Source organism: Temnothorax longispinosus, chromosome 9, assembly GCF_030848805.1.
Source record: "Temnothorax longispinosus isolate EJ_2023e chromosome 9, Tlon_JGU_v1, whole genome shotgun sequence".
In the NCBI taxonomy this organism is placed as follows: domain Eukaryota; kingdom Metazoa; phylum Arthropoda; class Insecta; order Hymenoptera; family Formicidae; genus Temnothorax; species Temnothorax longispinosus.
In genome coordinates, this window is record NC_092366.1 from 18216680 (window position 1) to 18243454 (window position 26775).

General features: G+C 44.0%; 1 protein-coding gene across 1 annotated transcript in view; it reads left to right on the forward strand.

Annotated features, from left to right (window-relative positions):
- LOC139819370 (uncharacterized) overlaps positions 1 to 3921 on the forward strand; it is a 368184-nt gene extending 364263 nt beyond the window's left edge. Inside the window, exon 4 of the mRNA XM_071788652.1 lies at positions 1742 to 3921. Within this exon, the coding sequence (XP_071644753.1) occupies positions 1742 to 1762 (21 nt within the window). The 3' untranslated portion in view covers positions 1763 to 3921. The remainder of the gene's footprint in view (positions 1 to 1741) is intronic.
- The last annotated feature ends 22854 nt before the right edge of the window (positions 3922 to 26775 follow it).

Consider the following 26775-nt stretch of genomic DNA (forward strand, 5'->3'; position numbering starts at 1 on the left):
GCCAAACGAACGAGCGTCGAACCGAAGTTGAACCGAAGTTCCGCGCGCTGTTAAATGTTTCCCATGTCGCAGTTACGTCGGCGACGGTAGACACATTAATTCGACGGCGGCGTTGCGCCTATTCCCGTATTCATATTTATGTCGCATCCGACGATAATTATTATCGGAATGCCTAATTGTTGTTTGTGCCCGTACGCTAGCGCCTACCTGCCACCCTATGTGCATAGCCGCCGCCCTACGCCTCGTCGTTTAATGCAATTTCCGGTGTCGCGTCTGCACGTAAGCACGCACGCGAATATGCGAATGCGTAACACGAACACCCGCCCCAGTGTGCAGTGGCGGCGGTCAAATACACGCGGACGGGTGTATGACTTTCGAGTGAATTCCTCGTACAATAACCCTGGGTGTTGTGGGTCAGTGGTTCTCGGGCGTTTTACACGATATCCTAAACTCCGGTCCATTTTTCATCGGCACAGCCGAAAACATCGCGACGATAAATTTCATCTCAGAGTTAGAAACAATTTATAAAGCTGCTGGCATCGCATTACGCTTCGACGCCCCGCCTGAAAACTTACTATTGTAGATAGATAACAATATATCGATGGAAAACGAAAATACGGACATATAAAAATATATAATATCAAGCAATGTCACACGTGTGTGAAATATGATACTGCGAAATATTGTATATTTTTAATAATTATTTAACAATAATAATAAGTGAAACACGACCGTTATGACATCAATTATTTAACAATCGCAAATGATGTATACGTATAAAATATTAACTCCCACTCGCATATTAAAATTAAGTTGGTATAACAATTATTAATAAATTATTAATAAAGCTCCATCAAAGTCTAGGTTTTCGGCTTTTATAAAATCAATACAGTTCAAAAATACAGAGCTCATATTTTGCTTCATAATTGAAAGCGTAATACGTATTTTACTTTATGTAATCGAGTATTATGTCATGCCATCAGGAAACATCGAAGCTATTGCCGTTTTTTCTTTCTCAAATACAATACTCCTGACCTACCGATCGCCGTCGTAGTTCTATAAATTGAAAATGGAGACACGTAATTAATAGCGCGAACTACATTGTTCTTAATGCCAGTAATACGCGGTTATATAATTACCAATTCAGGCACGGAACAATGTAGTTGAGAGCGGTGAATCGTAAGTATACTCTACAACTGTATTGTTGTATTTTATCCAATCGTAATGTATTTTCGGCACGAATTGCGATGCTTGTATTTCATAATAATGAGCTTTCGTTGGTTATTCGGAACATTATGAGCGCTATGCTCCTGCATCACGGAATATTTATTTCGATAGCATACGCGGATATCATTGCAAACATTATCATATTACCTTTCACAATAGTAACGTGAAGCTGTCTGTTAAATCTGTTGGCTTCATGAACATTGATTGTTTATTTATGATCACAAATAAATATGATTTTGTGTCATCGTAACATAGAATGTACCGATTTAAACATATCAAGATCGAATCAACTTTAATAATGTCCATTTCTACCAATGCAGAATAATTTAAATTTGGGTTTAACTTACTTCTTATCTCTTTCTAATTCCTAGAATTAGAAAAAGATAAAAGATAAGCTACACCGAGATTAATGTTAATATACATTAGTAGAAATAGACATAAGTGTCACTTGCTGCCACTTTTCCGTTTAACTCGATAGTAAAAAAAAAATGCATTTTTCAACACTTATTTGCAGACAACAACGGTGACATCTTAAAAGAATAATGTACGAGTGGTACTTCGTCGCGTAAGAGTCATCTACGGTGAAGCTTGTTACACGGCACAACAACTTACTCCGAAAATGCACGCGTACCTATGACTGGGATGTTATTCGCATGAGAGATGAGGAGGAAGAATGGTCGAGAGTGCTGGCGTCGTCTGGAGCCGCGGAACGGTATTTAGAGAGGAGGCCGGTGAGACATGGAGGCAAGTGGATGGCGGTTGAAGGGTTGCGGTGAGTTAAAGAGAGGGCTGAAAAATTACCAACAGGGACGAGCCAGCATCCGTATTACCTTCCCCCCTGCAATTCGCCCTTGCGCGGAAACAGGACGACGGTGAGCTCGGAGCGAACGAGTGAGAGAAAGATAGAGTATGAGAAAGAGAGTGAGTGAGTGAGAGAGTGAGTGAGTGAGAAAGGGAGAGAGAGAGGCAAAGAGAGGGATGAAAAGGAGATGCGGAGGGGCAGTGTAAAGCCTGAGCCTCTGCGGTCTCTCGGCACATTTTTTTCCGTTTAAAGCAATTTTTCTGCTCGTTTCTAGCCATCCACCTCTACTCCCTCGCTTTTCGCCTCACCACAAACTCTCTCTCCTCGTCCGCTCATTCTCCCCGTTGAGACGGATATTTCGAGCGCCTTGCGGTCTCGCGATAATTGTTTAAGATTTTCTCCCTTTCCGCCACTCGGTCGTCCATTTCCTTAAGCAAGTCGATTAGTCACCGCGTCCCCACCGTTCTTTTTCTTTTGACTCCCCCCCCCCCCTTCTTCCCTCTTCTGTTCTCGGGCGACGATAATTGGTCTAGTCCGAATCAGCCCTTCTCGCCTTTCCTCTCGCCTACGCGATAAACTCGTTCTTGAACGGATATTTCTTCAATGTTTTGCGAGCGTACTTCAGAATTTGTCGTTCAGAATTTATGTTCCGTGTTTCTTTAAATTGATAATTATCTACTCATGCAAGAAAGAGAAAGAGAGAAAAGAAGGTAAAGGTTGTTAAGCCAGAAGTAACAAGTACAAGAGATTACAAAGTTCCGATTGCCTCGTTACGTCAGAGCGGAACGCAAGCATTCAGAAATACTTCTTTGGAGGATGTTTTCTTCGTGGTCGATATATCGAGCGGGGTTTTACGGTATAATTTTTACCATACATATGGACAAATTTCTCTGTAATATTTCGGAAACGTGTTTTTCACTGCAAATAATATAGGGAATATTTTATTTTATTTTGCAAAAGAAGAGAAGAAATAGTAAATAGTATATCATAATGTTTCCTTTGCAGATAATCGAATAGCGTTAATACTGTCAATTGTACAAGGAAATGCGCTTCCTCTTCGATTTACTGAAAAATGCGACGTTTTTATCCCACGCGAGAGAGCGAAATTTTATTTATTTGCGCACAAGGATCATAATCCCTTCTCGTTGTCGTTTGTCCCTCCTACGTAGGGAAATCCGTCGCCGCGTGACGTTTAATTGAAAATACCATCTCGCCTCTCGGACGCGTCGCATCCGGTAAGGCCGTGTTCGACGATCGATTAGAGTCCAGCACGTCCGACGACGGGTAGCTTCGCGCCGGAGACATATCGGTTGCAGTCCGGCAAACCGGGTCCGATAAAGTGTTAACGAGCAGCGGATTTCCCATCTGTCGCGTTGTTGCTGGAACATCGCCGGAACAACGGGACGGAAGATTGGTAGAGAGAGGCCAAGGGCCGGATAACGTCGCTCGTGGAAGGTCGTTAACGTTAATGAATAAGTAAGGTTAATTTGCGAATGAGTTTCACACTACGTGCTACCGTTGCTGCTGCTGCTGCTGCTGCTGCTACTATGCTACTTGGCTACCGCACACCCGAGGGCATCCATTTCATTATCGAGACCGACCGGCAAGCGGGTGCTTCGCCATCCGATCTCTCCCTTTCTTTCACTCACTCACTCACTCACTCACTCAGTCACTCTCTTGCTCTCCCCCCTCTCTCTCTTTCTCTCTCTAAAAAAAAATAGTCGAGAAATATAGTTAATAAAATTCAATCAATCAACCTTTTTCGATTCGCGAGTCCTCTCCGTGGCTGTCATATTACAATCTTAAGCTCTGAAAAGAACCGTATGTCGCTTTCGCAAGAAGGGAAACATGCGTGCTTTTTCTTATTTTCGCATTACAATGAGGTACTATTAATTTTTACTACCAGAAATAAAACAAAAAAGAATATGACGTATCTATGAAATATTTTTTACGAGCGATTATATTGCATAGCTTGCAAGAAATATTTTTAAATAAATAAAAGCTAAATAAACTGTGATAAAAAATATATCTTGTATGATAAACAACCTTTACGATATAATATATAATTCCCAACCATAGTACAATCAGTATAATGAATATAGTAATTAAAGTAATAAATATGCAATAAGAATGAGCTTTCAAATTAAAAAACAAATATCAAGATGTAATCCTTTTTGATCTCATATATCATTCTTATTTTCTCTCTATATCAACTAATAATATTAATTATTACGAGACTTTATAATAATAAAAAAATTCACGCAAATTTCGTGTTTAAATATTTAGCAAGATCAGGATATATCATTCGTTCAATACACATTAATTGGTCGCAAGCTTAATAGTCCGCCCAACAGGTCATGCTTTACAAACGCCTGCAGCTTTTATACACAGTCGAAACTTAGCGACTGTTCTCTATATCTAAACGCGCTACTTCTCAACGTCATCCCAAGTTTTCGGCGTCTAACTTTCTTCTCACGCGGAAGTTTAGGTCGGAACTTAATTCTATGCGCGAGATACAGGCGTCAGCTCGGAAGTTGGTAGAAATTGGTCCCCGAAGAAGGACCGGCGGATAGACGTATCGCACGGTCGATGTACCCGTAAGGGGAAAAAAAACAGAAAGCAAGAGAATTTAAAACAGAGGACGCAAAAAATAACGGCGACTCACGAACGGCCGATAGTCGCGCTATTAAAGCTAATGAAATTTTGTTATCAAAGGTAAGATTCACGTTCGCCACGCAGCACATTATTTTCAGCAGGTGACAGCGGGATACAATATGGCGGTTTACTCGATAAGCCATAATGCTTCACCCGTCAGCATATCGCGCGGAAGGTCACGCAAGAATTTACACGAGTATGCGAGCGCGGTTCGCCCACCCGGAATATGCGGTTGCGCGCTTCTAACATAAATCACTTCTCGCAATATCCATCTAGAGCCTTCCCAGGAGCCTATTCCTCAAGGCGAATGACTTTCGCAAACCTCCGTTTGAGAGGTTCCATTTTGGCCATCGACGTATAAATGCCTCTTCCCTTCATTTTACGTTTCCCTCTTTACACGTCGTGTAATCACCTGCAATTCTCGATGATTATTGATTTATGCAAATCTGACTACGGAATAGATAGTTTGTGGAATATTGGCAAGCTTTCAACACTCTACGCTGCCTTTTTACGCGACCTCCGTGTCCGTCCAATTCTTTTTATCTCTTCTAATTTTAATATTAATTGAAAAATGTGAAGACACATTATCTCCCGTTTCATTATCCGCTGAATGGTGTCACCGTCTCTGTGATCGGTTTTCAGAAATTTTAAATCCAACTGCGCGTATTCGACTGCGATAAGTACAATGCTTTACTCTCGACAGCTTACTGTATAATGGAAAATGCAGCGCGTGCAAGCGAACGCTTTATGTTCCATCGATGGTCAATAAAAGTATCGCTCGTCCATCATCGTCATCCCGACCAGTTTTAACGCCGGCCTCTTTATCATCCCGGAGTTGCGGTAAAAGTGAAAGCGTGTTTTCCGCGGCTATACTTTCCGAAGCGTTTTCCGAAACGTTTCGTCGCCGCTTAATGAACATTTCCGAAGATGCAGTCTCCGAGACTGACGACGTTCGTTACCGTCCGTTTTATCGTAGGTTCGTTTAAGCCGGCTCTTACGAATTTCGCGCTTACCGCCAGGAGTACGTGTAATCTCGATGGGACAAGATGAACAGCTACGCCTGGAAAGACGAGGAACGGGAAAGAAGAGAGGAATCCAAGCGCGCCTCCTTGATGAGACCGAAGGTAGAAGGTATCCCTGTCGCGGGAACGAGGTACTTCAAAGCGTCATTTACGGGTGAGATTGATTTAATTGAAGGGATAGCCCGAAACGAGAATCGGATGCGATCTACCAGGGCCGGGCGGCATGTCACGATTTTACGCGTGTCTTCGTGCGCTCGCCTTCCGTGTAGGTCCCCGATAGAGACGCCACCGCCAACGATCCTTTGCGGACGATCGTCTTGATTTGTGTGCATGTCTCGGAGATAGGTGATTTGTTTTGGGCCCGTTTAATCGAGACGCGAGGCTGTGAGATTCGAGGAGGAGAGCACGAACGCGAGCGCTCGACGAGAGTTCCATTAAGGCGGGTCGGCCGCTGTCAAACCAACCACGGTAATATTAATGTCTTCCGTATAATTACATTAACAAGCTGTCCCGCGATAGATTCTCCGAAATATACTCATCCCGGATACAAGAAATAATTTCTTAAAGAAATTGATCAATACAATCATGTTGCAATAACCATTGGCTTGTTCTACTCCAAATTTCTCTCATACTTTTTATTTTTATCGTGGTTGCCTTTTTATGAGGATACGACGATCATTCCGCCACGGAACGCATCCAGGGTTCATCCTTTTTTAGGGTCATCAAGATTTATGCAATGCATCGCCGTGACTGAGAAAACACGGTGAAAATACGCCCGATGTCTTACGTATACGAAGCATATACTGATAGTATTGGTCGTAAACGTCCCAGATAAAGTGGCCCCATTCCACTTTTTATCGGCACGCTAAAGCATACAAACTGCCGTTGTACCTATGTAGATGCGCGCCGCGACCGCAGAGTTTGCGGTAATGGATCCGTAATTCCTCTAGAGAATTTCACGTATTACGCCCTTAAATAAGGTCTAATGTAGCAACCCAATCGTAACCCCCTGGGTGATTTTCAGACGCGCGTCTTGCAGCTTACCGTCCACTAATCGTTTGTATCCACATTGATAATTGATCCACCTAATCCAACATCGTTGGTAGCTGTCGCTTTTCGTCCCGGGGAAGAGACCGCGTTAGCATTAGAACGGATTAACCGGGCACCGTTATAGTAGAGTGAGGTCAAGAAAGCTGATTAGTAAACTATCGCTTTAAGAGATACTCATTAAAGTTGAATTATTCAATTCAATCTTAAAATAAAAATAAAACTCTTTATTAAAGTCAAATCCCATTGCACGTTAATACAGTCGACTGTTAAATCAGCTATCTAAAAATATATAGTTTAAGTTATAAATTATAAGTAAGATATCAATAATTTGACTGCGATTGTGAAAGTGTTTTATACTCGATCCTTCCCTTTGCTCGTTAAAAATAATTAATGATAGAAGTTCATTAGAATGCCTTCTCGTACGCCACTTATCTTTAGAATCATTTAAATTTCCCCATATTAACAATTATGCGTTAGAATCTCTCGATCAGTTCCAGAAAGATGTTCGAGCCAGCATTTACAGAAATGCGATCTATAACTTGCTATCAAATTACAGGATATCTAACAACTTGGTAAAGTTCGGCATTTTAGGTACATCTTATACAAGGAAACGCAAGGATTCGCCGAGCGGAGAATAATTGGCTTAGAAATGCATAGAGTTCTAAAGCAGTTCCGGCGGTCGAGTGTCATTGAGTCGGCTCAAGCTCTTCTCTCGATATGAAGACGAGTTATTGCCGAGAGTCCTGTCGAGCATCCGCGAACTGGATGTAAGACGGGGAACACTCCAGCGTCTGTAAAACGCGCGTTGCGCATCGCTGCTCCCTATCAATCGCGTCGAATCGATGAGCGCACAGCGGGAGAACGCGCGCGAGAGAAACGTATGAGAATGTCTTTTAGCGCCTCTCAATTACGATCGACAAACTACGAGATGATTGGCAATCGCGGCCTGGCGGTAGATCGCCGCTAAACAATCGCCAGTTGATTGCAGTTCGCGCATCGTTTGCTCACGTAAATATGGAACGTATTAACGAGCGCCGACCCGGGGGTGTAAGGGTAATCGTGCTAATTTATTATTCATTGATTATCGATGGCGTGTTATCACCTATACAATGTTTAAGCTGTCAATTAGTATCAGAAATAAAATATTCATCTTACGTACGCTTGACCGTGTCGGTGATCGCGCGAGGATAAAGAAAGCCGGGTGTTTTCATTTCCATGATCGCGAAGCCGAGACGGATGGCGAAAGATTGATTAGCGGAAAATGATGTTTCGCAATTGGAGATTTTCGGAGGACAGTCTACGCACATTAATCCATGCCGTGAATTCGGCATTATCGTTTCATACATAGAGCTGAGTATAATAAAAGATCGCATGTCAGCCGACGATATCATTACACACGATCGCGCGTTATGGCGGCCGTTTTCCCCTCCTATTTTGCTACTCATAATTCGATTTGAAGATACCGTCGATACGTGAATACGAGCTTATGAATGATTTATGTAGTAGTGATTCACATATCTGAAATAATTACATTACCAAAGTCGAATTACCGACGTCTGGTCTCTCGATAGTTAATGACTTAGTGAATATGAAGACACATACATCCTGTTATAATACTATTCTCAGCTTAGCATCTATTACAGTTAATGTGATAACAAAAAAAACTGACAGTTTATTTACCGGAAATATAGTAACGAAATGATAAATAATGGAACAAAATAAGAACGCGTTTTATAAAACCTGCTTTTTTTCATAAAAACCACGAGCGTTTACTTTGCTCGTTTCCAAATAAGGAATGTTTAAAATGCGCAAACAAGTATTATGCATCGATATATTTCTTTCTCGTTTAACCGCCCGAGCGAAGTAAACCACATATTATCGATTTCACTATTTTTTCGTATTCGCAAGTCGCTTATACGCGAATAAAACACGCGGATAAATCTTCACGATAAAAAATAAAAGAAGAAAAAAAACAAGAATAAGTAAGAAGTTATCCTTTTTCAACTTATGAATATAACGAAGAGGCGATTATCCGGCCTTTTTTACGCGAATAAAAAAGAGGATCGGCGCCCGAAGGCTTAAGGGGGTATTTCTCTTATTTTTGCGAAACATCGTTCTTTACGTGCAAATCCGTATGAATTCCATTTCCGCCGCGCGTAACCAAAGGAGGCAACGATCCCGCTGCCATTGAAGCAGGATAGACTGCTGGCCGTTACGCGGGATAGGTGACCGAAACACACGGCTCATCCTCAATATGATGGAGGAGGAGGACCGACCGATTCGTAACAAAATTCCATCGAAGAGCGGCCGACTGGCACGGCGGCTGCGTGGCAAACTGAATTCCTATCGCGCTTAATCAGCATTACTGTCGGTTAACTACTTATGACAGTACATCGTCGCTCTCCGCCTCCGCCAATTACACGACGTGCACACCGTTTCGGCTCATCCAGCCGCGCCGCCGGCAGTCGAGTCTTGACGGGCTACGCGGATGAACGTGATTCATATCTGCGCCTCCGACCCGACTCTCGATCCGGCGAGTTTACGTCGCCGTGAGGAGAAACAAGATATTAATATTAACACTGGTCAGATAAATGGTTTGATACCATATGAAGCGCGTAAGATCGTTCATGTTTTACAACAATGCAGCGACGTGTTATGTCAGTTTACTTGTTTCACTGTGTGTGGCAAGTCCGGCCTTGAAATTTATAATCTCACTTTCAGGATAAAAATATATTCATGATTTTATACACGATGTATTTTGATGTACGAATTTATTTTAATATATATTTTATATATGAGTAACTTCAAATTTTTCTCGTGTAGCGCATAAAATTATAAATAGAGTTTCGTCCTGAATTTTCACACAAATTATCTAAAATAAGCTTTATCGTATTTTCTGAAGGAACGGTTCAATTAACAACTGCGCCAGCATCTAACTTTACACGGAATATTTGCCCATTGATACCGCGCACGCTGTAAGTTTTCCTTTTAAACTACCTATAAGAAGATTCATGCGAACGGAACGCCCACCAAATGGATATATCTCCATAACTATTGGAGAACAGATTCATGGCGCAGTATTATGGCGGAAGCGATGTAATTTCCACCCGCGTAATTAATGCGTAGAATAATTTAATCGCTTTAAAAAGCGGCATATACATACATATGAGAGGGCAACCAAATGGGTTTTTATTATTATACGATCCGGTATATAACTGACCGTGCAGAAATATAACCGAAGAATCGGAGCGGCGCGGCGGCGGCGTCGGCCATGAAATATTTCCGTTGCCGTAAAATCAATTCATCCAACAAGGAATTCCCTCGCGAGCGCTTATTTAAAAATTCTTCGGCGATTTATCGCAAAGCATTCAGTTTCATCATCCAGAGTGACGCATGAGTTCAACATTACGCGGCGGCGCTCTCGAATGGAATTCATCAATAACGTCACGTCGGTTTTGCGCGGTTCAATTTTGATGACAGCTCATATTCGGCATTTAGCGCTTCGCGCGAACATATGCCCCGTTTCATTTGCTACCGAACAATGGGGGAAAATAGCGGCGGGGAAAGGTCGGGAAAACGAAATCGGGAGAAAGCCGGAGAATGAGAGTCTGGGAACTGGTCGCGTAATTAGTCCCTTTAATTAAACTGCTAGGAGGGTGAAGGGGTGGAACAAGCGGTGGAACAGCGAAATCGGAGGGGTGCGACCACGGGAGGGTAAGCAGAAGGAGATGGAGACGCCGGACAAAGAGGAGGAGGTCGGCGAATGTTGCAAATCGTGACGAGAAACCGAGCGGATACGCCGGCGCGCCGATCGCCGCTTTATTATGACCACGTAATGGAGATTCCGATAATACCAACTTCATTTCGCGGGTCGAGCGATTCACGCAAGCGATTCTTCCTCCCCTGCGCGTCCTCGACGCTCATCTCCTCTTCGATCTTTCATTTAATCCTCCCGCTATATCCGAATGAGCAGACAACAACTACATAAATCACCAAATATAGACGCTTCGTCATATTTCATTCCTCTCCTTGTGCTTTGCTTCCTCTCTTTTTTTTTCTTCCCATCTTCTGCACCCATCTTCTCGCGCGGTGATTGAGTCGCGAGTCTTTTCTACGTTCGATTGAATAGCCTAGGATAATCGTTCATTAGTCGCGCACGAAAAGCCGAGGTGTACGTTAACTCCGTAAATTGCTTAAACGTTCAATCGGTGGCCAGCATCGAGGTCGATTATGTTGTACAAACCGCGAACAATGCCTAATGCTACACAGCACGAAAACCCATTATTTCGATTCGAACTGACCGTTAGTCACGTTCCTTTCAACTTATCCTTCATTTATCTATCGTTAATGTAGTATATATCGGTCATACGAGGACGTCTTGCATACAGATAAACTGCAAAAATTACAAAGAGGCGTGACGAGAAGTCCGTGGAATAACATTGTTCGCTACGACAATATAGATTTATCACCTATCATTCATTGGCTTGTTATGTGTATGTGTATGTGTTTGCGTGTCTAGTGCTCTACATTATTCCACGTGGCGTACGTAGATTACGCGAAGTTACAAAATATGTCTTCTTATTGTTGAACCAACGAAGCTATGAACATCGCGAGACCGTGAATTTTCAAGACTCAGTCGCGATTTTTATGCGGACGATGTTCCCCGGAATCCGCTCGGGCCCGCCGGTCAACGCCGTCGAACCGTTTTAATCTCCCGTCTCTTGTAAAATTATGGGCGGGGAATATAATTTTGTAAGGAATCTCTCTCTTAAGTCCCTTCTACGTAGCAGTTAGTACGTCCGAAGCATGACAAATGTAAGGAGGATTTAAAAGCGCGGAAAGTTCCAGCGCAAATTCTATCTTTGGCGAGCGACGAACTCCCGCGGCATAGAAATGTCTCGAGCGCCCGGCTTTAACATCTTTCAAACTTGTACTTTCTGCGCTTCCTAATGACAGTGATTTCAAAGCCGATACCACGGACGAGAAAGTCCGTACGTTTCGTAGATATTCCCCGGGATATTGTGACCGGGCGTTACAATCGTAATCTTAAAATCAGCGCGACGCGAATCTATATTTTGCGGAGATATATTTCCATGGAAATGTCGCCCCATAGTTAATTTTTCCTTACAGAAGGGCGTATTTAATGATCGCAGTCGATCGTCAATTTTAAAACCAACTATTAAAATTATAAAGATTATTCTCCAATCAGGGATTATATTATTTGATCGCAAAAATATCTCCGCGCCTCGTACTCTGGTAATACTTCGATACGGTGATGATGAGAAAATGCGAAGAATTATCACTGGCTATCGATCGACGTCGCGAAACCGTCTGGCTGAGATTCTCGGGAAGATCGGAAACGCGACGGCATACTCGGTCGGGAAACGGACGGCGTACGGGGCGATCTCGTGGTGGCGCATCCGCACAATCTTGCTGCGAGCTCCTCTCGGTACTCGCGCATAAGATTAGAACATTTCGTATTCATGCGGTAAGGTGCGACTCGGTATTCACGGACGCAAGTACGAACTCTAACTGAAGTTTACACGGGCCAAACTAGCGCCAGACCGGGAGCGCACTCCGTGCAGCTTAATCGGGTCGCAACGAATGGGACATAAACACTAAGTGTCTGTAAAAACGCGCGTGCCCCCTTTAATTTTAATATTCTGCGTACCCGCCGCAATCTCCAGTAAAATTTACATACACAGAGATTACGCGCGTATTGCGGCACGAAGAAATTGTAACTTTAGCGATATAAAATAATATTCGAATAATATTCAACTATAGCACGCATTCTGCCAGAGAAACAGGAAAAATACGGTGTTCCAGCCAACATCCTCGCGTATTGATTGGAAATCGCGGCGGATAATGGCATCGAAATATTAAATCCCTTTTACATAGTTTATAATTCGCGAGAAAATTTACGATAGGATTACCTCGTGATTCCAAGAGTAATATACATAGAAAAAAGTTCTGTTTTATACTGACCAGGAATTTAAATTAGAAATTATCGCACAAAACCACATAAAATTGCGTCGAGTATTAACACGTACTTCAAGTCAAATTATAAAAATTCGAAATCTTTTCGAATTTTACACAGCAACGTGAACTGTACGCGAGATCTGAGAGAGTAAATTTCTCCTACTGAGAACCTTAATACACAGCGCGCCCGTTGCTCGTCCCGTTTTATGAAAATACATGAGTCGACGACTCGTTACAAAATCCTCCGAGTAAACTCTCGCGCACATCGGCAACTCGCCCAATTTCTTCCTTTGCGCTTTCTTAGCGTCTCGCACGCGCCCCAGCGCCACGCTAGATCCAGAGATTACACATGATCCGGTGTGGAACGGGGGAAAGAGGGACGTACACACGCGTGCGAGCTTGCTAAGCGTGTAATTTCACCCGCCGTTTTCTCCCGGAATGGTTTTAATGTCAGCCAGTTCCGACCCGTTCCGTTCCGAGTCGCTTGCGGAACCACCGCCGCCGCCGTGGCCGCGCAAGTTTTGTTTTCCGCTCGTTGATTTCAATATCGTTCAAGCACCACCGCGGCATTCCGCGGCCGAAGTGCCGCCACGAAACGCGATAATTCACGATAGTACGCGAGATGCATATTTATAATGTTCTCTTAACGGATCCACCTACGACTTTGAGTTTGCATAGCCCGACAGAGAGTACGCTTCTATAGCATACACCATTAATGAATATTCTCCTGCGAACACGATGTAACGTAAGACGAGACTTCGGGGCTCAACAGCGACTTCGCGATGCTCTCGACGTACCGCCGCGATACCTCGTTCCAGAAGTTCGTAAAACACGAATCACCTGTCTCGCCTGGATAATTAAGGCAACTGTCAAACTGACGACGTCATTATGCGTTACATAAAAAAATATATAATATTGCTCTTGATAATCTAATTTACTTATCAAATCAGTTAGCGTTATTGCGATAAATGTAGTACTCTTATTTTGATTTAAGTTTATAAATGTTAAATCTCTGTGTTATTCTCTCTATTTTAATTTGTTTTAAAATACATTTCAATCCAAAAAGAGAACGAGATAATAAGATATTATCTGAACTGAGTAAGATCGTCAAAAATATACGAGTTATATTTGATGCGAATAAATTTGATCACAGCCGACATTATCTGACGTAAAGAGTACAAAGAATGAAAGGAGTACAAAGTGAATTAAAACGCGAGCAGTAATGCAGTTAACCATCGTTTGTCTAAGCGTGTAATGAGAAATATATATATATATATATATATATATATATATATATAACGTCATCGTGCCTTGTTTTCCGGTCGTTGATTTCAATTCCCTGGCATACTCCTCTCTCCCGGTTTTGCCCTTAAACCATCGCAGTAACTCCGAAACTTCGGACTTGGACAGTCAAATCACTCCTGTTAAGTTGCAGGCAGCGGATGTCGCGACCGATGAATTCCCTTATATAATAGACGTAGAAACGGAGCAATTCCCAATACACTATCACCATTTCTTATACAAGCTAGACGTATAGACTCTCACGAGTATTCGTGAGAGTGAATGATGTCTCATTTCGAGACTGTTTCCGCGATTGAGATGCTTAATAATTATCTTCTCCCGTTATTTCGGAAGCAGCGAATGCCAAATGTCCGGTCCGTCGTTGCCCCAGGATATTTCCGATCTTCCAGGTATATTGACCCGTTTACGCGGTCGACAATAGTAAACGAGAGTCGAAGCTACGCCGTATCGATTGTATTCCACGAGAGGTGCGGAGGGGGTTGGACTCGGCAAAGCGAGAACGCGAATGCTTACGGGGGATGTTTCGCGCTTTGTCGACGCGGCATTATCGTTCGTATATTCGCGATATACAGCGGAGGTAAGTATAAGCGGCCGTCGAAGTGTACGGCGATCCCCAGGGCGCGGCACCGGCTTGCCGCTGTGTTTCTCATCTGCCGCGCGTGTAGTCACCGGACAGGGTGGGCCGGTCGGCGGTCTCGGGCTGCACCGTCGGATTCCCAGCAGGTTCTCCCAACTAACCTATCGGTTTCTGGCCGGCTGCCCCGCTTAATGGGAATTGAGAACTTTCGAGTCGGCTACCGTGCGCGATAATTCATCGCCCTCTCGCTCTCGCGGCGACGGCGCCGACCGGCGGCGTTGCGCCTTGTGTCCTGGTCCTTACCGTAGCCGATCTACGACTCGTATATGCCTTCCCATACGTACGGCGTCGTACGGTACGACAACGACGAGAGAACCCGGAGAACGTGGGGGTGCCGGAGGGTGCCGCCGCCGGCGGAGTCGGCGGGTGCGAAGATACGAGCCAATTGCGGAGTCGGAGTTCGCTTCTCCTGTTCTCCTCGACATCCGCGGGTGCAACCGGCAAACGAGTTTACCGAAGCGTGTCCTACCACCTTCTGTCTCTTTCGCTTCCCCTCTCGTCTCCCCCCTCGCTCTTAACGTTCGTTACCGAGATGTGTCGGTTTCTAACTGCTCCTGTCTTCGCTATCTCTATCACTTCGTGATGTGCGTTTTTAAAACACTAAGTTATAGAAAGAATTTTTTTGGATCTCCGAGACATTACAATATTTACTTTTCCTTATCTTTTTTCTGTCTTTATTGCACTTTTGATAAAATTTTTCCTTTTAAAGAATAAATATACTATAACATCAATTTACGTTTCCTAATTTAATCTCGCGAATTTACTTTTGCTTTTATTCCTTGCACCCCTATTATGAGATTACATATTCTAAGATTAAATCGAAAAGCTTGCTTCCCTTCCTACCAGCAAATTTGCAATATATTTGCATGCTATTTTTTCGCGGGATAATCTAACCGAAACTTACAGCGACGGTAGCGAAGCGTATTGTGGAAAAGCATGCAAGCAGTTTGGTTTTAACACCTTGTTTACACATCGGGCTTATGTAACAAGTGGACGAGTACAGTTCGCGTAATATTAACTAAATACTATGTTCGACAATCCTGTTGCGACATGCAGATAGGATTCGGGAAATAACGCGGATCAGCGATATTTCGTAAAGCGCGATACAAGTTTTATTAAGAAAAGCCGGAAAATAGCCGGAAACATACGTCAAGAATTATTACGAGTCGGATGGGCCGTTAACGTCGCGCGTTGACATCGTTCCGCCTGTTTTATAGGCTGAATAACGAGGAACAACTTGTCCGCGTTTACGAGCTTCTCTATAGATTCTATTGCGCACCGGCATTTGTTGCAGCGATGACCGTAAGTTTAACGGTATAATTACTTTCCCGATATTCATCGCGTGAATACCTTGCGAGATTATAGCCGTGTTCGCGAGTATTAACAAATTAACATATTCGTTTGTTCTAACGAGGGTGATTATACGCTACTTACAATTAGTAATAGTACTTAAGAGATAAAGAGTGAGTACATGGATATACGATTACGTATGAGGTCTAATAAGAGCTAAGAACAGTCTTGCTCGGAAAAACACTCATCAAGTTTTTTAAATTATGTACCACGTATAAAATGTAAGGAGTAGGTTTCTTTTGACGATTCTTCTAGTTTGTGTTTCTATATAGGCAATTCCACGAATTATTAGGTTCCGATTCCGAAAAGTTACCAGCCCCTTGGACGAGAAACATATAAAGCGTCCATCCGTCTCTCCGTCTCACGTTAGAAATCTTTTCACGAAAACCACGGACATTATTTCCTCGTAACGGCGAATCAAACGCGTTCCTCGACAACGACAGGAGAAGCGATACGACACGATCTGTCCGTTGATCGAATCCGGAAAGGGAACGAGTAAAGGCGACTTCTTTTACGCGCGGACAGCTTTATTAAAAGGGACGCGCAACGAGATTATTGCGAGTTACCTAGTTGGTTAGCTCGTCTCAAAGTTATCCGCGTGGCGAGCAGCGAGAGCTACGGGAGGAGAAGGTACGACCGGGTAGGATCGGGGCGAGCGACTTTACTCGTTAAGCAAGCCCCGAGGCTGCTCGACGCTCGGCGCACCTAAAGATTCTATACCTGCATCCATTTCCCGTCTACCACCACGTAGTTGTATCGTCACTGCCGCCACTGCCGCCACCGTCGTCGTCGCCGTACCCCGTCAAGTACCTCGCGTCTCCACGTTTCTCCAACTCAGAACGTCCCCCATCCCCCGCGTCTTCTCTGCCGCGAGTACCTCATCCTTGCAAGCTAACTCCTTCTCGACGATCGAGCTTGCATAATGGATGACGGAGGTGGAGGAGAAGAGGAGCCAGGGAAGGGGGTGAGATTAATTCGGTGAAACCCATATCCGCGCGCGGATCTCCCAACCAGGTCCGGATAATGTATCGGCGCGGATAAACCTACCGGTTTGAGCGAGTCAATTCATCCTCCGAGCTGCCGAGCGAAGCGGCGCAAGCCAGCGGAACGATGGTGTGTCGAGTCGTGGCGAACGAACGGTCGTTAACAGTTGCTAACTTAATATATTTAAAATTAATTATAAAACTTTTGAGACAAGCATTATATAGGAAGGAAATAATTTTTATATGAGGAGAAGACACGTAAACCTATGGTTTATTCTTCTCATAATGAAACATTTAATGTAATCTTTCTGTAAAAGGGATTAAAATAAATACTCGTTAAGGAGGCTCTAAGCTCGTGTTTCAAAGACGATTACGTATCCACACATTGCTGACACGGCGCTTAAATTCAAGAGCGTGTGCCGAGATTGATGCGCCCTTAAACTTCGCGATTAGATTACGCCTCTATACGAACCACAAAGAGCCGCTTTCTGATTTTCTGACGGCCCCACAATCCAAACGAGACCCGTGTATGAGCTCCGCTTTACTGTTCCCGCTTCACTTTCACGCGAAATACCCGGGACGACGCGCCCCGAAAGAAATCATAGCGAAGTAGCGCTCGTTCACGGGACGTCGATAATCCATATAGTTATCTCTCGCTCGCGAATAACATGCATAACCGCGCATGTTGCATATTGCACAGTTCGGACAAAGGAGATTCACGCGCGCCTTATCACCTGTATCGCAACCGCGCAGACAAAACGGATGTGCATTCCGCGTCCACGGCTAATATTTCTCGCACATCGATACCTACCGGCTAACGACGAAAAACGTCATAATGAGCGTGATTATCGGCGTCGCGTAGTCGAATTCAAATTGTCGCAGGCCGATGAACTCGTATAATGCGAACGATAATAAAAACGGACGGATAATAATAAAGACGCGTCGTCTAGTGCCTCGCACGGATAATTGATACTTCTGTGGATGCGAAACGAGGTCGATGACTACGGCGACGATATGTCAAAAACATTCGACCGAGCGATCGACCATGTGCAGAGAACGAGGAGAGAGAAAGAGAGAGGGACTCAGAAACAGGGACTAATGAAACGCCGGCGCTTTGAAAAATGTCATTTACCTCGCACACGTATCGTCGAGATCTCCATCGTCGTGTAATAAAAATATCAGGTTCTGGACGGGGTCCCGAGCTCACGTCGACGCCGATCCACCACCGCGTCGGGTGTTGTGTTTAAATTCGCGCAAAGATTTGTCGAGGAGACGAGCCGACGGTCACCGTCACACCACCGTTGACAACGTGCTGTGGATGGCGTAGGCACGCGATAATTGTGGATAATTCCCGGCGTCGCGTGCCGCCCGCATCCCCTCGTTCCCCCTAATTATATGTCTCCCAGTCCTCCCGGCGCGGCGCGGCGCGGTGCGCTGTTCCCGCGCATTTCGCATACATACGCGATCGCACGTTGCACGTGTACTATACATGTACGTGGGTACCGGAATCGACGTTTCCAGATAGAAACCGCGCCTAGTGGTGGGAACATGTAAGCCTCTCGGTCCGCACAAACGGGAGGGCGAACAAAGGGGAAATGGGATGTAGGATGTCCTTATCGACAAGGGAGACCAATATAATCATCCGCATACCACATGTGCGTATATACATGTTATGTACAATGCGTGCGATTTCAAGTATCAATCAGACACGTAAGATTTGCCGGACAAGACGGATAGATCATCATGGAATTATATTAAAGATTATCGATTTAACAGATCCGCAAAGATATTGATTTAGGAGAATGCCTAATCGAGGCCTATTAGATATTGCCTTGTCGAATAATTCCTTTTCCAGATTTGCACAATAGAAATTTTAATGCACGTTCCTCGATTTATCTTCACCGGCGGTTATTACAGAAATAACACATCGCAACGAGGTATTTGAAGCGGAAGTCACTGTCGGCGGTGGCAAATGGTTTCTGTCACGAAGTCGTCCTCTCCCTGGCGGGACGAGACGAGGCGAGACGAGAGAAATGAGACGGATAACGACTTTAAACGTACGGGAAGTCAGCCGCGGCGCTCCGCGATGGCGGCTAATGCGCGAAATGTAAAATGTTTCATTAGTGAAAGACGCCGGCCGCTTAAGCAAAGCCGCAAAAGAAAATATCTCGTAAAGATTTCCCATCTACGGAAAATCTATTCCGCCGCTCTCGTCTAAATTCCACTCTCTAACTAATAGACTCCGAGCGAAGAAAGGACGGACGGACGGGCGCAAAGGTCTCGCTGAAGACCGATACGTTCTCTTTCGAGTGCGCGGTACGATACGCGCACATAGCTCGCAAGTAATTCCAAAAGTTCCTTCTCAAAGGCAAACAGTCGGCACAAAGGATTGATTCGGAATGTCAAAAAGGAAGAACGGCGAGGCCGTTTATTCTTTCGCATACATTGCGGATTTGTACATTTTATGCGGGATAACGTCCGGTACATTCAATCTCTTTACCTTACGGCATCGCGTATTAGATAATCACATTTCGACATTGTGTCAACAGTGCCCTCACAATCGATCGTCTGGTAAAACTTCTAATGTCACGTGTAATGTTGAAGTTAATGTCAAGTTATATATCTTTTAATGTTAATAAATAAATCGAGAATTAAGACAATATTACATGACAATATATGCATTTTATCGATATTACAGAAAAAATTTTTTCGGATATTGAGAAATATAAATCTACGAATATAAACTGAATGAAAGTGTTTACATTCCTTTTTCCGGTATCGGTCTTAAAAATTGTAAAATGTTATCCTGTTATCCTTATTGTTTTTTTACTCAACCAGCCTCGCCAGTTCTCTTTTCTCTCTACTCTACATTTGCACATCTCTCGTTTGATAATCCATCTCTTTCGTCGCTATATCGTTAACTCACTATACGGGTCGAACATACACACGAACGTCCGCGGTCCGGCGCCAGTGTGCAACTGTATGTAATTATTCTAATTCGTGGTGCGTGAGTCCGGAGCTCGCATTCGAATGCATTTGCTGTATCACTTTTTGCCTTTTCTCGCCAATTCTGGAATGGGCGCTGAATGGCAAATCATCGCCACACGTGACCCCCCGCATCGAATTAACTCTCGGGCGATGCCACCATTACGGTATAAAAGTGGAATTTTAAAATCAAAGCTGGAAAAATCCGTGCCCATTGAACCGTCTCTCGAGACCGTTTCGCGCAATACCGAGGTACTAGATCGCCACTCTGCAATTTCAATGGCTCTCGAATCTAGTGTCTGTTAAAGCAAACGCAAATTTAAGCGTAAGGTCAACGCCGCGATAGGTATCGCGACGATATCGTACGTCAGCAACGGGAGTAAACTGTTTATAAGCAGCGCGTAATATGTAATTACCCATGGACGCAGGGACAGCCGGATAACGTCGCATCCGCGAACATTTTCATTTCGGCGGCACACATGTGCGGCCCGGCCGCCCGGTCTAATGGATTTGCTTTTACCTGAAATTGAATTATAATGCTGTAGCAGTTTGCGGCTTTGCCGCGTAACAAGATTTAATAAAGCAAGCCGCGTAATAATATGGTGCAGTAATAACATATGCAGTACATTACTGCGATATACATATCCCGCGCGGATATATATCATCGGCCTGGACGCCACGGATATGGAAGAGAGATATTACTGCTACTGCGGCGCAGTACCCTTCCCGAAATTGCGACGCATCGTTCGCCCGCGAGGCAGGACAGGTCGCGTCCTTCGCGCTTCCGGAGCGCACACATCGGTGCGCGCGATCTTATTTGCCGTACAATTTTATTTCCACGAACCGTATATATTTCTTCTACCTTCCGTAAGTTATGTACGAGCGTCCGGGCAATCGCCGATCCTCGCAAGACGTTACGAAACGTATCTAGCCGTCTTATTTGCGCGGATTGCATCTGCATCTCGACGCAGAATACAAAAAACCAACACGGACGAAAGAAGAGAAAAAGAGCATCAAGAAAGAGAGAAAGAGAGAGGAAGTTTGCAACACGTGGAACACTTTGACTTACGTTTTGACTTACAGTTAGTCTCGCCGACCTCAGGTGACCTAATAAAATTCTGTACAAGATCATTATTTATAGCAAGCTAATAATTTTTGTACTAAAAGATTTTTATAGTTGAGAGTTTTAATAAGTAAATATAATAATCAATATGTATATAACAAAAAATAAAACAATATTAACATTTTCGGTCAGAATTTTGAGCCTAGTAATAATTTTCGTTTTGAGTTTAATATATTTTATGCTTTTGAATCATGCTTTGATTGTTCCATTAAAAGTATAATTTTGTATGATTTAGTATTACTGATACCAAATAAGCATCTTATAAACCTACAAAGAAATTGGTTGCAAAAAATCAAATTTTAAATAAATGTTTAAAATTTTTATTTTAATATAAAGTTAAAAATATAATTAAAAAATATAGATTGAACTCTAACTTTTCATTAAATAATCTCACAATTATCAATACTTCCCTAAAGAGCAACAATTCTCTAAGTTTTCCTCTAATAAGTCCGTGACTGAATGACATTTCACACTTTCCCCGACATCCTATATACAGGTACCAGACATGAAAGAGACAGATGGATTTGGACGGACGAACAACGTAAGGCACGTCGTGAGAAAAAGAAAAGTCGAGAGGAGACGAAGGGGGAAAGGGGGGTAGTGAATGGATGTAGAATGGCGGTTTAGCGGAGACGGGTGGCACAGGAAGGAAGCGAGGAAGGAAGATCAGGAAGGAAGGAACATGTAATTCCGGAGGGCTTAGCGCGTCCCAATTTTCGGACCAGTAAATTCCAATAACGTCCGATGCCCTTAAACTCTTCGTACATCACGTCCCGTGAACCGGCGACCGATTTATAACCGAGAAATTCGGGTTATCGATACCTATCGGCACCCCGCGTCTCCGACCCCCGCGACCGTGCGAGCGCCGCAGCTTTTCGTGGGGATAACGATGCGCTCCCCCGGCCGAAGTCTCAGCCAATGATTTATGAATCATTGAGGGAACACTCGGCGCGTATATCTATATGATCTTCATTCTACAAACTGTCTGCCACCACGGCTTTAATGACGCGAATACACGAAGCCGGTGGAAGAAGAGGCCAAGTCGGGCAGTGAGTTACTGGTTTACTCCGTTTTTGTTGCAAACAACTAAAGTTTTCAAGCTCTCAAGTATTGTCCCTGGAAAACGGGCGGAGAGAATCAGTTAAACCACAGTTAACTTTAACCAGTATTTATGGGAACGACCGTACGTCTGTCGGTTTAGCACGTGCGGATTTCTCACTACTTTTTACGATCCGGCCTAACTCTCTCACAGCTCCTACTACGGTGTAACTCGAGGAGTTTCATAAATTATAAGAGCTACCCTGTGCGCTGTGCGCGGTCGAGAGACTCTTCTACGCGGACCTCGGCCAGCGTCTTCCATCAATGACCGAGCGAGATCGAATTTCCGGCGTTTCCTTCCTTCCGATCGAGACCGCGCGTCACCGCTCCCGAAGAAATCGATTTAGCGGAAACGTCGCCGCAGCGAAGGCTGCGGTAGAACGCGATGCGCAGTTGGCGGTGATGCCGGTATGTGCAGGACACCGTAATGCCGGACACACCGCTGCGAACAACGTTAAAGCCAATAACTTACGCCACGCGGCTTTGAACGGTCGTCCGGGCTTGCGGTTTCGTGACTAAATAGTAATATCGGGAATGCCGCGCCGCGCCGCAGCGTTACCGTTGCCCATATTAGCGACGCTCCTACGTTTGCTGCGACGACGCAAGAACATGAATACGCGAGCCAGGGGGAGGCTACCATTGAACGATCTCGGTGGTAACCCGCACGAAAGTGATGCCAATTCGACGATAAGAATCAAATCGGTGAAGCCCGATCCGTTTGCGGAGCGATTGATCTATTGGAGAACCACCGAGAGTCGAATTCCAAGTGACGTTAATTCCTGTTAAAAGATTGAGTGTTGACCGTTTGATCTCAAATATATACTGATGTATATCTATTAATTACAATTGTGCAATATATGTAAATCATTGTTACGTTGTTGCTCCACTATACGCAACATAAACTTGATGATGTATTCCAAGTAAATTTCAGCGATACAAATGGCACAGCACGCGATATCATCCCTACTATTAATTTCCTGTGCCGCGGTCTGGCTAGCCAGTGGTATAATACAGAAGTCTATGATATCAATGCGCCTCTCTCATTCTCTCTGTCTTTCTCATTGTGTATACATGCGTGTATACGCGCAGCGAGCGACACGACGCGACGTGGTAGCGTGGTACAACGCAAATCATATCAACCACGCGAAGACAATAGAAGACCAATTAATTGAATATATAGCTCTCTAGGCGATTACATCTTCAGCCATTTCGCTGAAATATTCACGTACGTCGAATATAACGAGGTATTCTCGCCTCGAAGCTATCATAAGAGAGAAAGAGAAATTGAAGGACGGGTATATTGGGGAAGATTCGAGTGGAAATTGAACAAAGTGACAATCGCAAATAACGACGACGCAAATAACGCGACGCGCCCCTTGACGAACTACTCGAGATGAATTATGCTGTCATGACCTCTCACAGGTTCACGCGACGAAGAGTTGGCCAATTAGGGAACTACGTGCGGCAATGATTGCGTCCCTTTATCGCCACGGACGCACTCGATCGTCTCGCGTGTGGCGTTCACGTCTCGATTGCTCCCACATCCACTCTGCTGATTTCAACTCCGCAACGAAAATGTGTTTCTCAAGCAATTTTCACACGTGACCTATCATGTACTACTGTGCTATAGACGCCTAGAGAACCCGAGAAAGCCTTAAACAATTGTTATCCTTTTCGATGTGACGAATGTTTCTGATTCCATCAAACTGAGATCTACGCGATGTTAAGTCAAACTTATTCTCTCATCGTCTATCGAATAACATTTCTATGATTTCAGAAAAGATATCGTAATACATGAGAATGTAAGTTCTCATCGATAACGCGCAATATTTCACGAATCGCACGACTTGATCCGATACAAAGTTATTTTCGGTAAATCGTAATCAGACGTCAACTTTATTCGGAAGATATCTCAGGATTAATGCCGGGTGTAATATGCAAGCTGGAAAAACTGATATCTTCCATCTCGCGCGGGGAAAACCGCGCGGTCATTATTCTCGCGCCGCCGACTTTATTTACGATTACTCCTATAGATGAGACAGCGGACAGCGGACATCAGCGTTATCTTTGTTCGCGCGGCACAAAGCGCGCGTTGCGGAGCGTATGTGCACGCGGCAACCCACACGAATAATGAAATTTCGTTACCGCAAGACAATACTGTCATGCATGCCTGGCCAGATTCTGCTACCTGTCCACGCGGCCCGCCCGGTGAAAGCTACACGAGCCGAACAACTGTTATCGTGGCAAATTGCACGTTCCTTGTGTACCATTACGAAATTCTGCGGTAACATTGTTCCGCCTCGGCCCGTAACTCATTTGCAAAAAACATACGTGCTTTTTTTACGAGGGATATCGAATGTGTCCCCAGGCACTATTTGAGGGTATCATAATTACCGTCCAATTATCATAATTAGCGACATCGAAAGCAGCCACGGAGCTGGCGGCGACCAAAACGAAAATTACGTTTGCATGTTTGCGCGCGTTATCAGAACTAACCAAACACGGATTCGCTGCGCGATATTTCGGTAAATTAGATACGAGATACAACATTCAATTTCGCCCGTCTTACCACCATCGTCGTTCGTATCATTGCGCTGTTTCGAAAATACCGTCGCGGAATCAACGACGCGAGAGTGTCTATGAACCACCTGCGCCCTTCGATAGCTCCCCCGCGCGTGATAACTTAGTTTTATTTACCGAATAGACAGTCTAAATCAAGCCGGCGTTTGAACCGCGCCGTACTCTACTTTCGTTGCTTTTTCCCTTTTTCTCCCTTTTTTGCGTTCGGTCATGGGGAGGAAAGAGAAAGAAGAGATGAGCCGACAAAAGAGAGGGAAGTAGGGAGAAAAAGGAGCGAGACAAAATGAGAGGGAAGAGTGAAGAGAGAGACAGAGAGAGAGAGAGAGAGAGAGAGAGAGAGAGGTGCAGGCGGGAATCGGTTCGCATAGATCGTCGGCGCGGACAGCCGCGCCATTAGATACGCCCATCTCAATCACTGGCGTACGGAGGGTCATAAATTCTCGCGTAAAAGTGGTAGAAGAGGCGGCGGTGACGGCGGAGATGCACGTGCTGCAAATGCAGCCGGGTGTTTACAGTTGGTCCATTCTCTCTGCTCGCACGTCCCGCGCCGCACCGCACACCGCGTCGCGTTTTCGCCTCGGACGCTTCGGACGCTTCGGAGATTAGTAATTGTTTGCACTGACTTTGGTATACTTTGCGGAACGGTGTCGGGAGCGTTTAGCAGTTGTCGCCTTGTCGCACAGCCGGCTCTCTCCCGTCCCAGATGACAAATACCCGCTCGCGACGGCCGATCGTAGCGGATAATTCCGCCAAATGTGTGGGAAACGCTAATTAATACGCAGCTGGAGCTAGTGGAGCTGCCGCTATAACTGCCGCCGAGTTGTGCCGCTATTCTCATTTGCGTTTCCCCTTTCCGTTCATCTAATTGCCTCAAGATATCCTTTAGAAGCGCGATAAATGCGTGTGAATGAGAATGTAAATTGCCCTATCCGCGCAAAAAGAAAAATAACGTGTAAATCTAATGACCGCATCACCAGCCTTATGACTTTTATGAATGTCAATTACATCTGTACGCGCGTTTTTCAGCTTCGTTTCGCATTTATGGCATGTCGAAGGAACAATTATTTTCCCTAATAAAAGTAGAATTTTATAAAAGCCGTTGCTTGCATATCAATTATACCTGCTACTTATACAGGCTTAATATTTTAGCATATTTTTCTCCTTATTAGCAAAGAGTTAACGGCATAATCAAGTTTCATCAGAACGACACAATATTTTTTGCGATGTATTCATTTTTGCTAAAGAAGTCTTTTTGCACAAATAAAATGTACTATTTTGCTTTATAATAATTTATATTGTTATAACTCTCATCTAAATAGATATCGATAATGTCATGCAATGTTAAAAATGTTGTAAGTGATACATTATTATAAAATATACAACAACTAATAAGAAAAGAAATTATAATCGAACGTAAAATTATAAATACGGTTTATTGAAAAAGGCAAGATTAGCCCTTAATTAAGGAAGACTTCAAGATCCGTCGACATTCTGGCGGTATTACGACAAGCTCTGACAAGCTCTTTAACGAAGAAGTTTGTATCCTTCGTAATATTTTCATACGATAAATATCGCGGTTCACGTTACGCGATGCTTCAACGCTGACATTTATCTACGGGAATTGCATGTCGTGTTCGCACGCGCGCTCGCGTTGACAAATATCGCACGATGTTAGTAGATACTAATGAAAACTTCATTTAAACAGGATTATACGACGTTAATATTAATTATTATCACAGGATTAAACTTATGACTGGACGAAGCGGCGCGGCGGGTAGATCGAAGTTACCTTCTTTCCTACACGTCTTAATTAACGAAGCTACCTTTCTCGCTATATATCTCAATTATCTCTTGGATGTACATATTTCGCAAATATTTATTTCGGAGATTAAAAATTTATCAATACGTTCCAGTATCGTCATTCGCATTTTTGTAGAAATAATAATTATCTCATACAAAACAAAGAATAATTTCCATCCCAA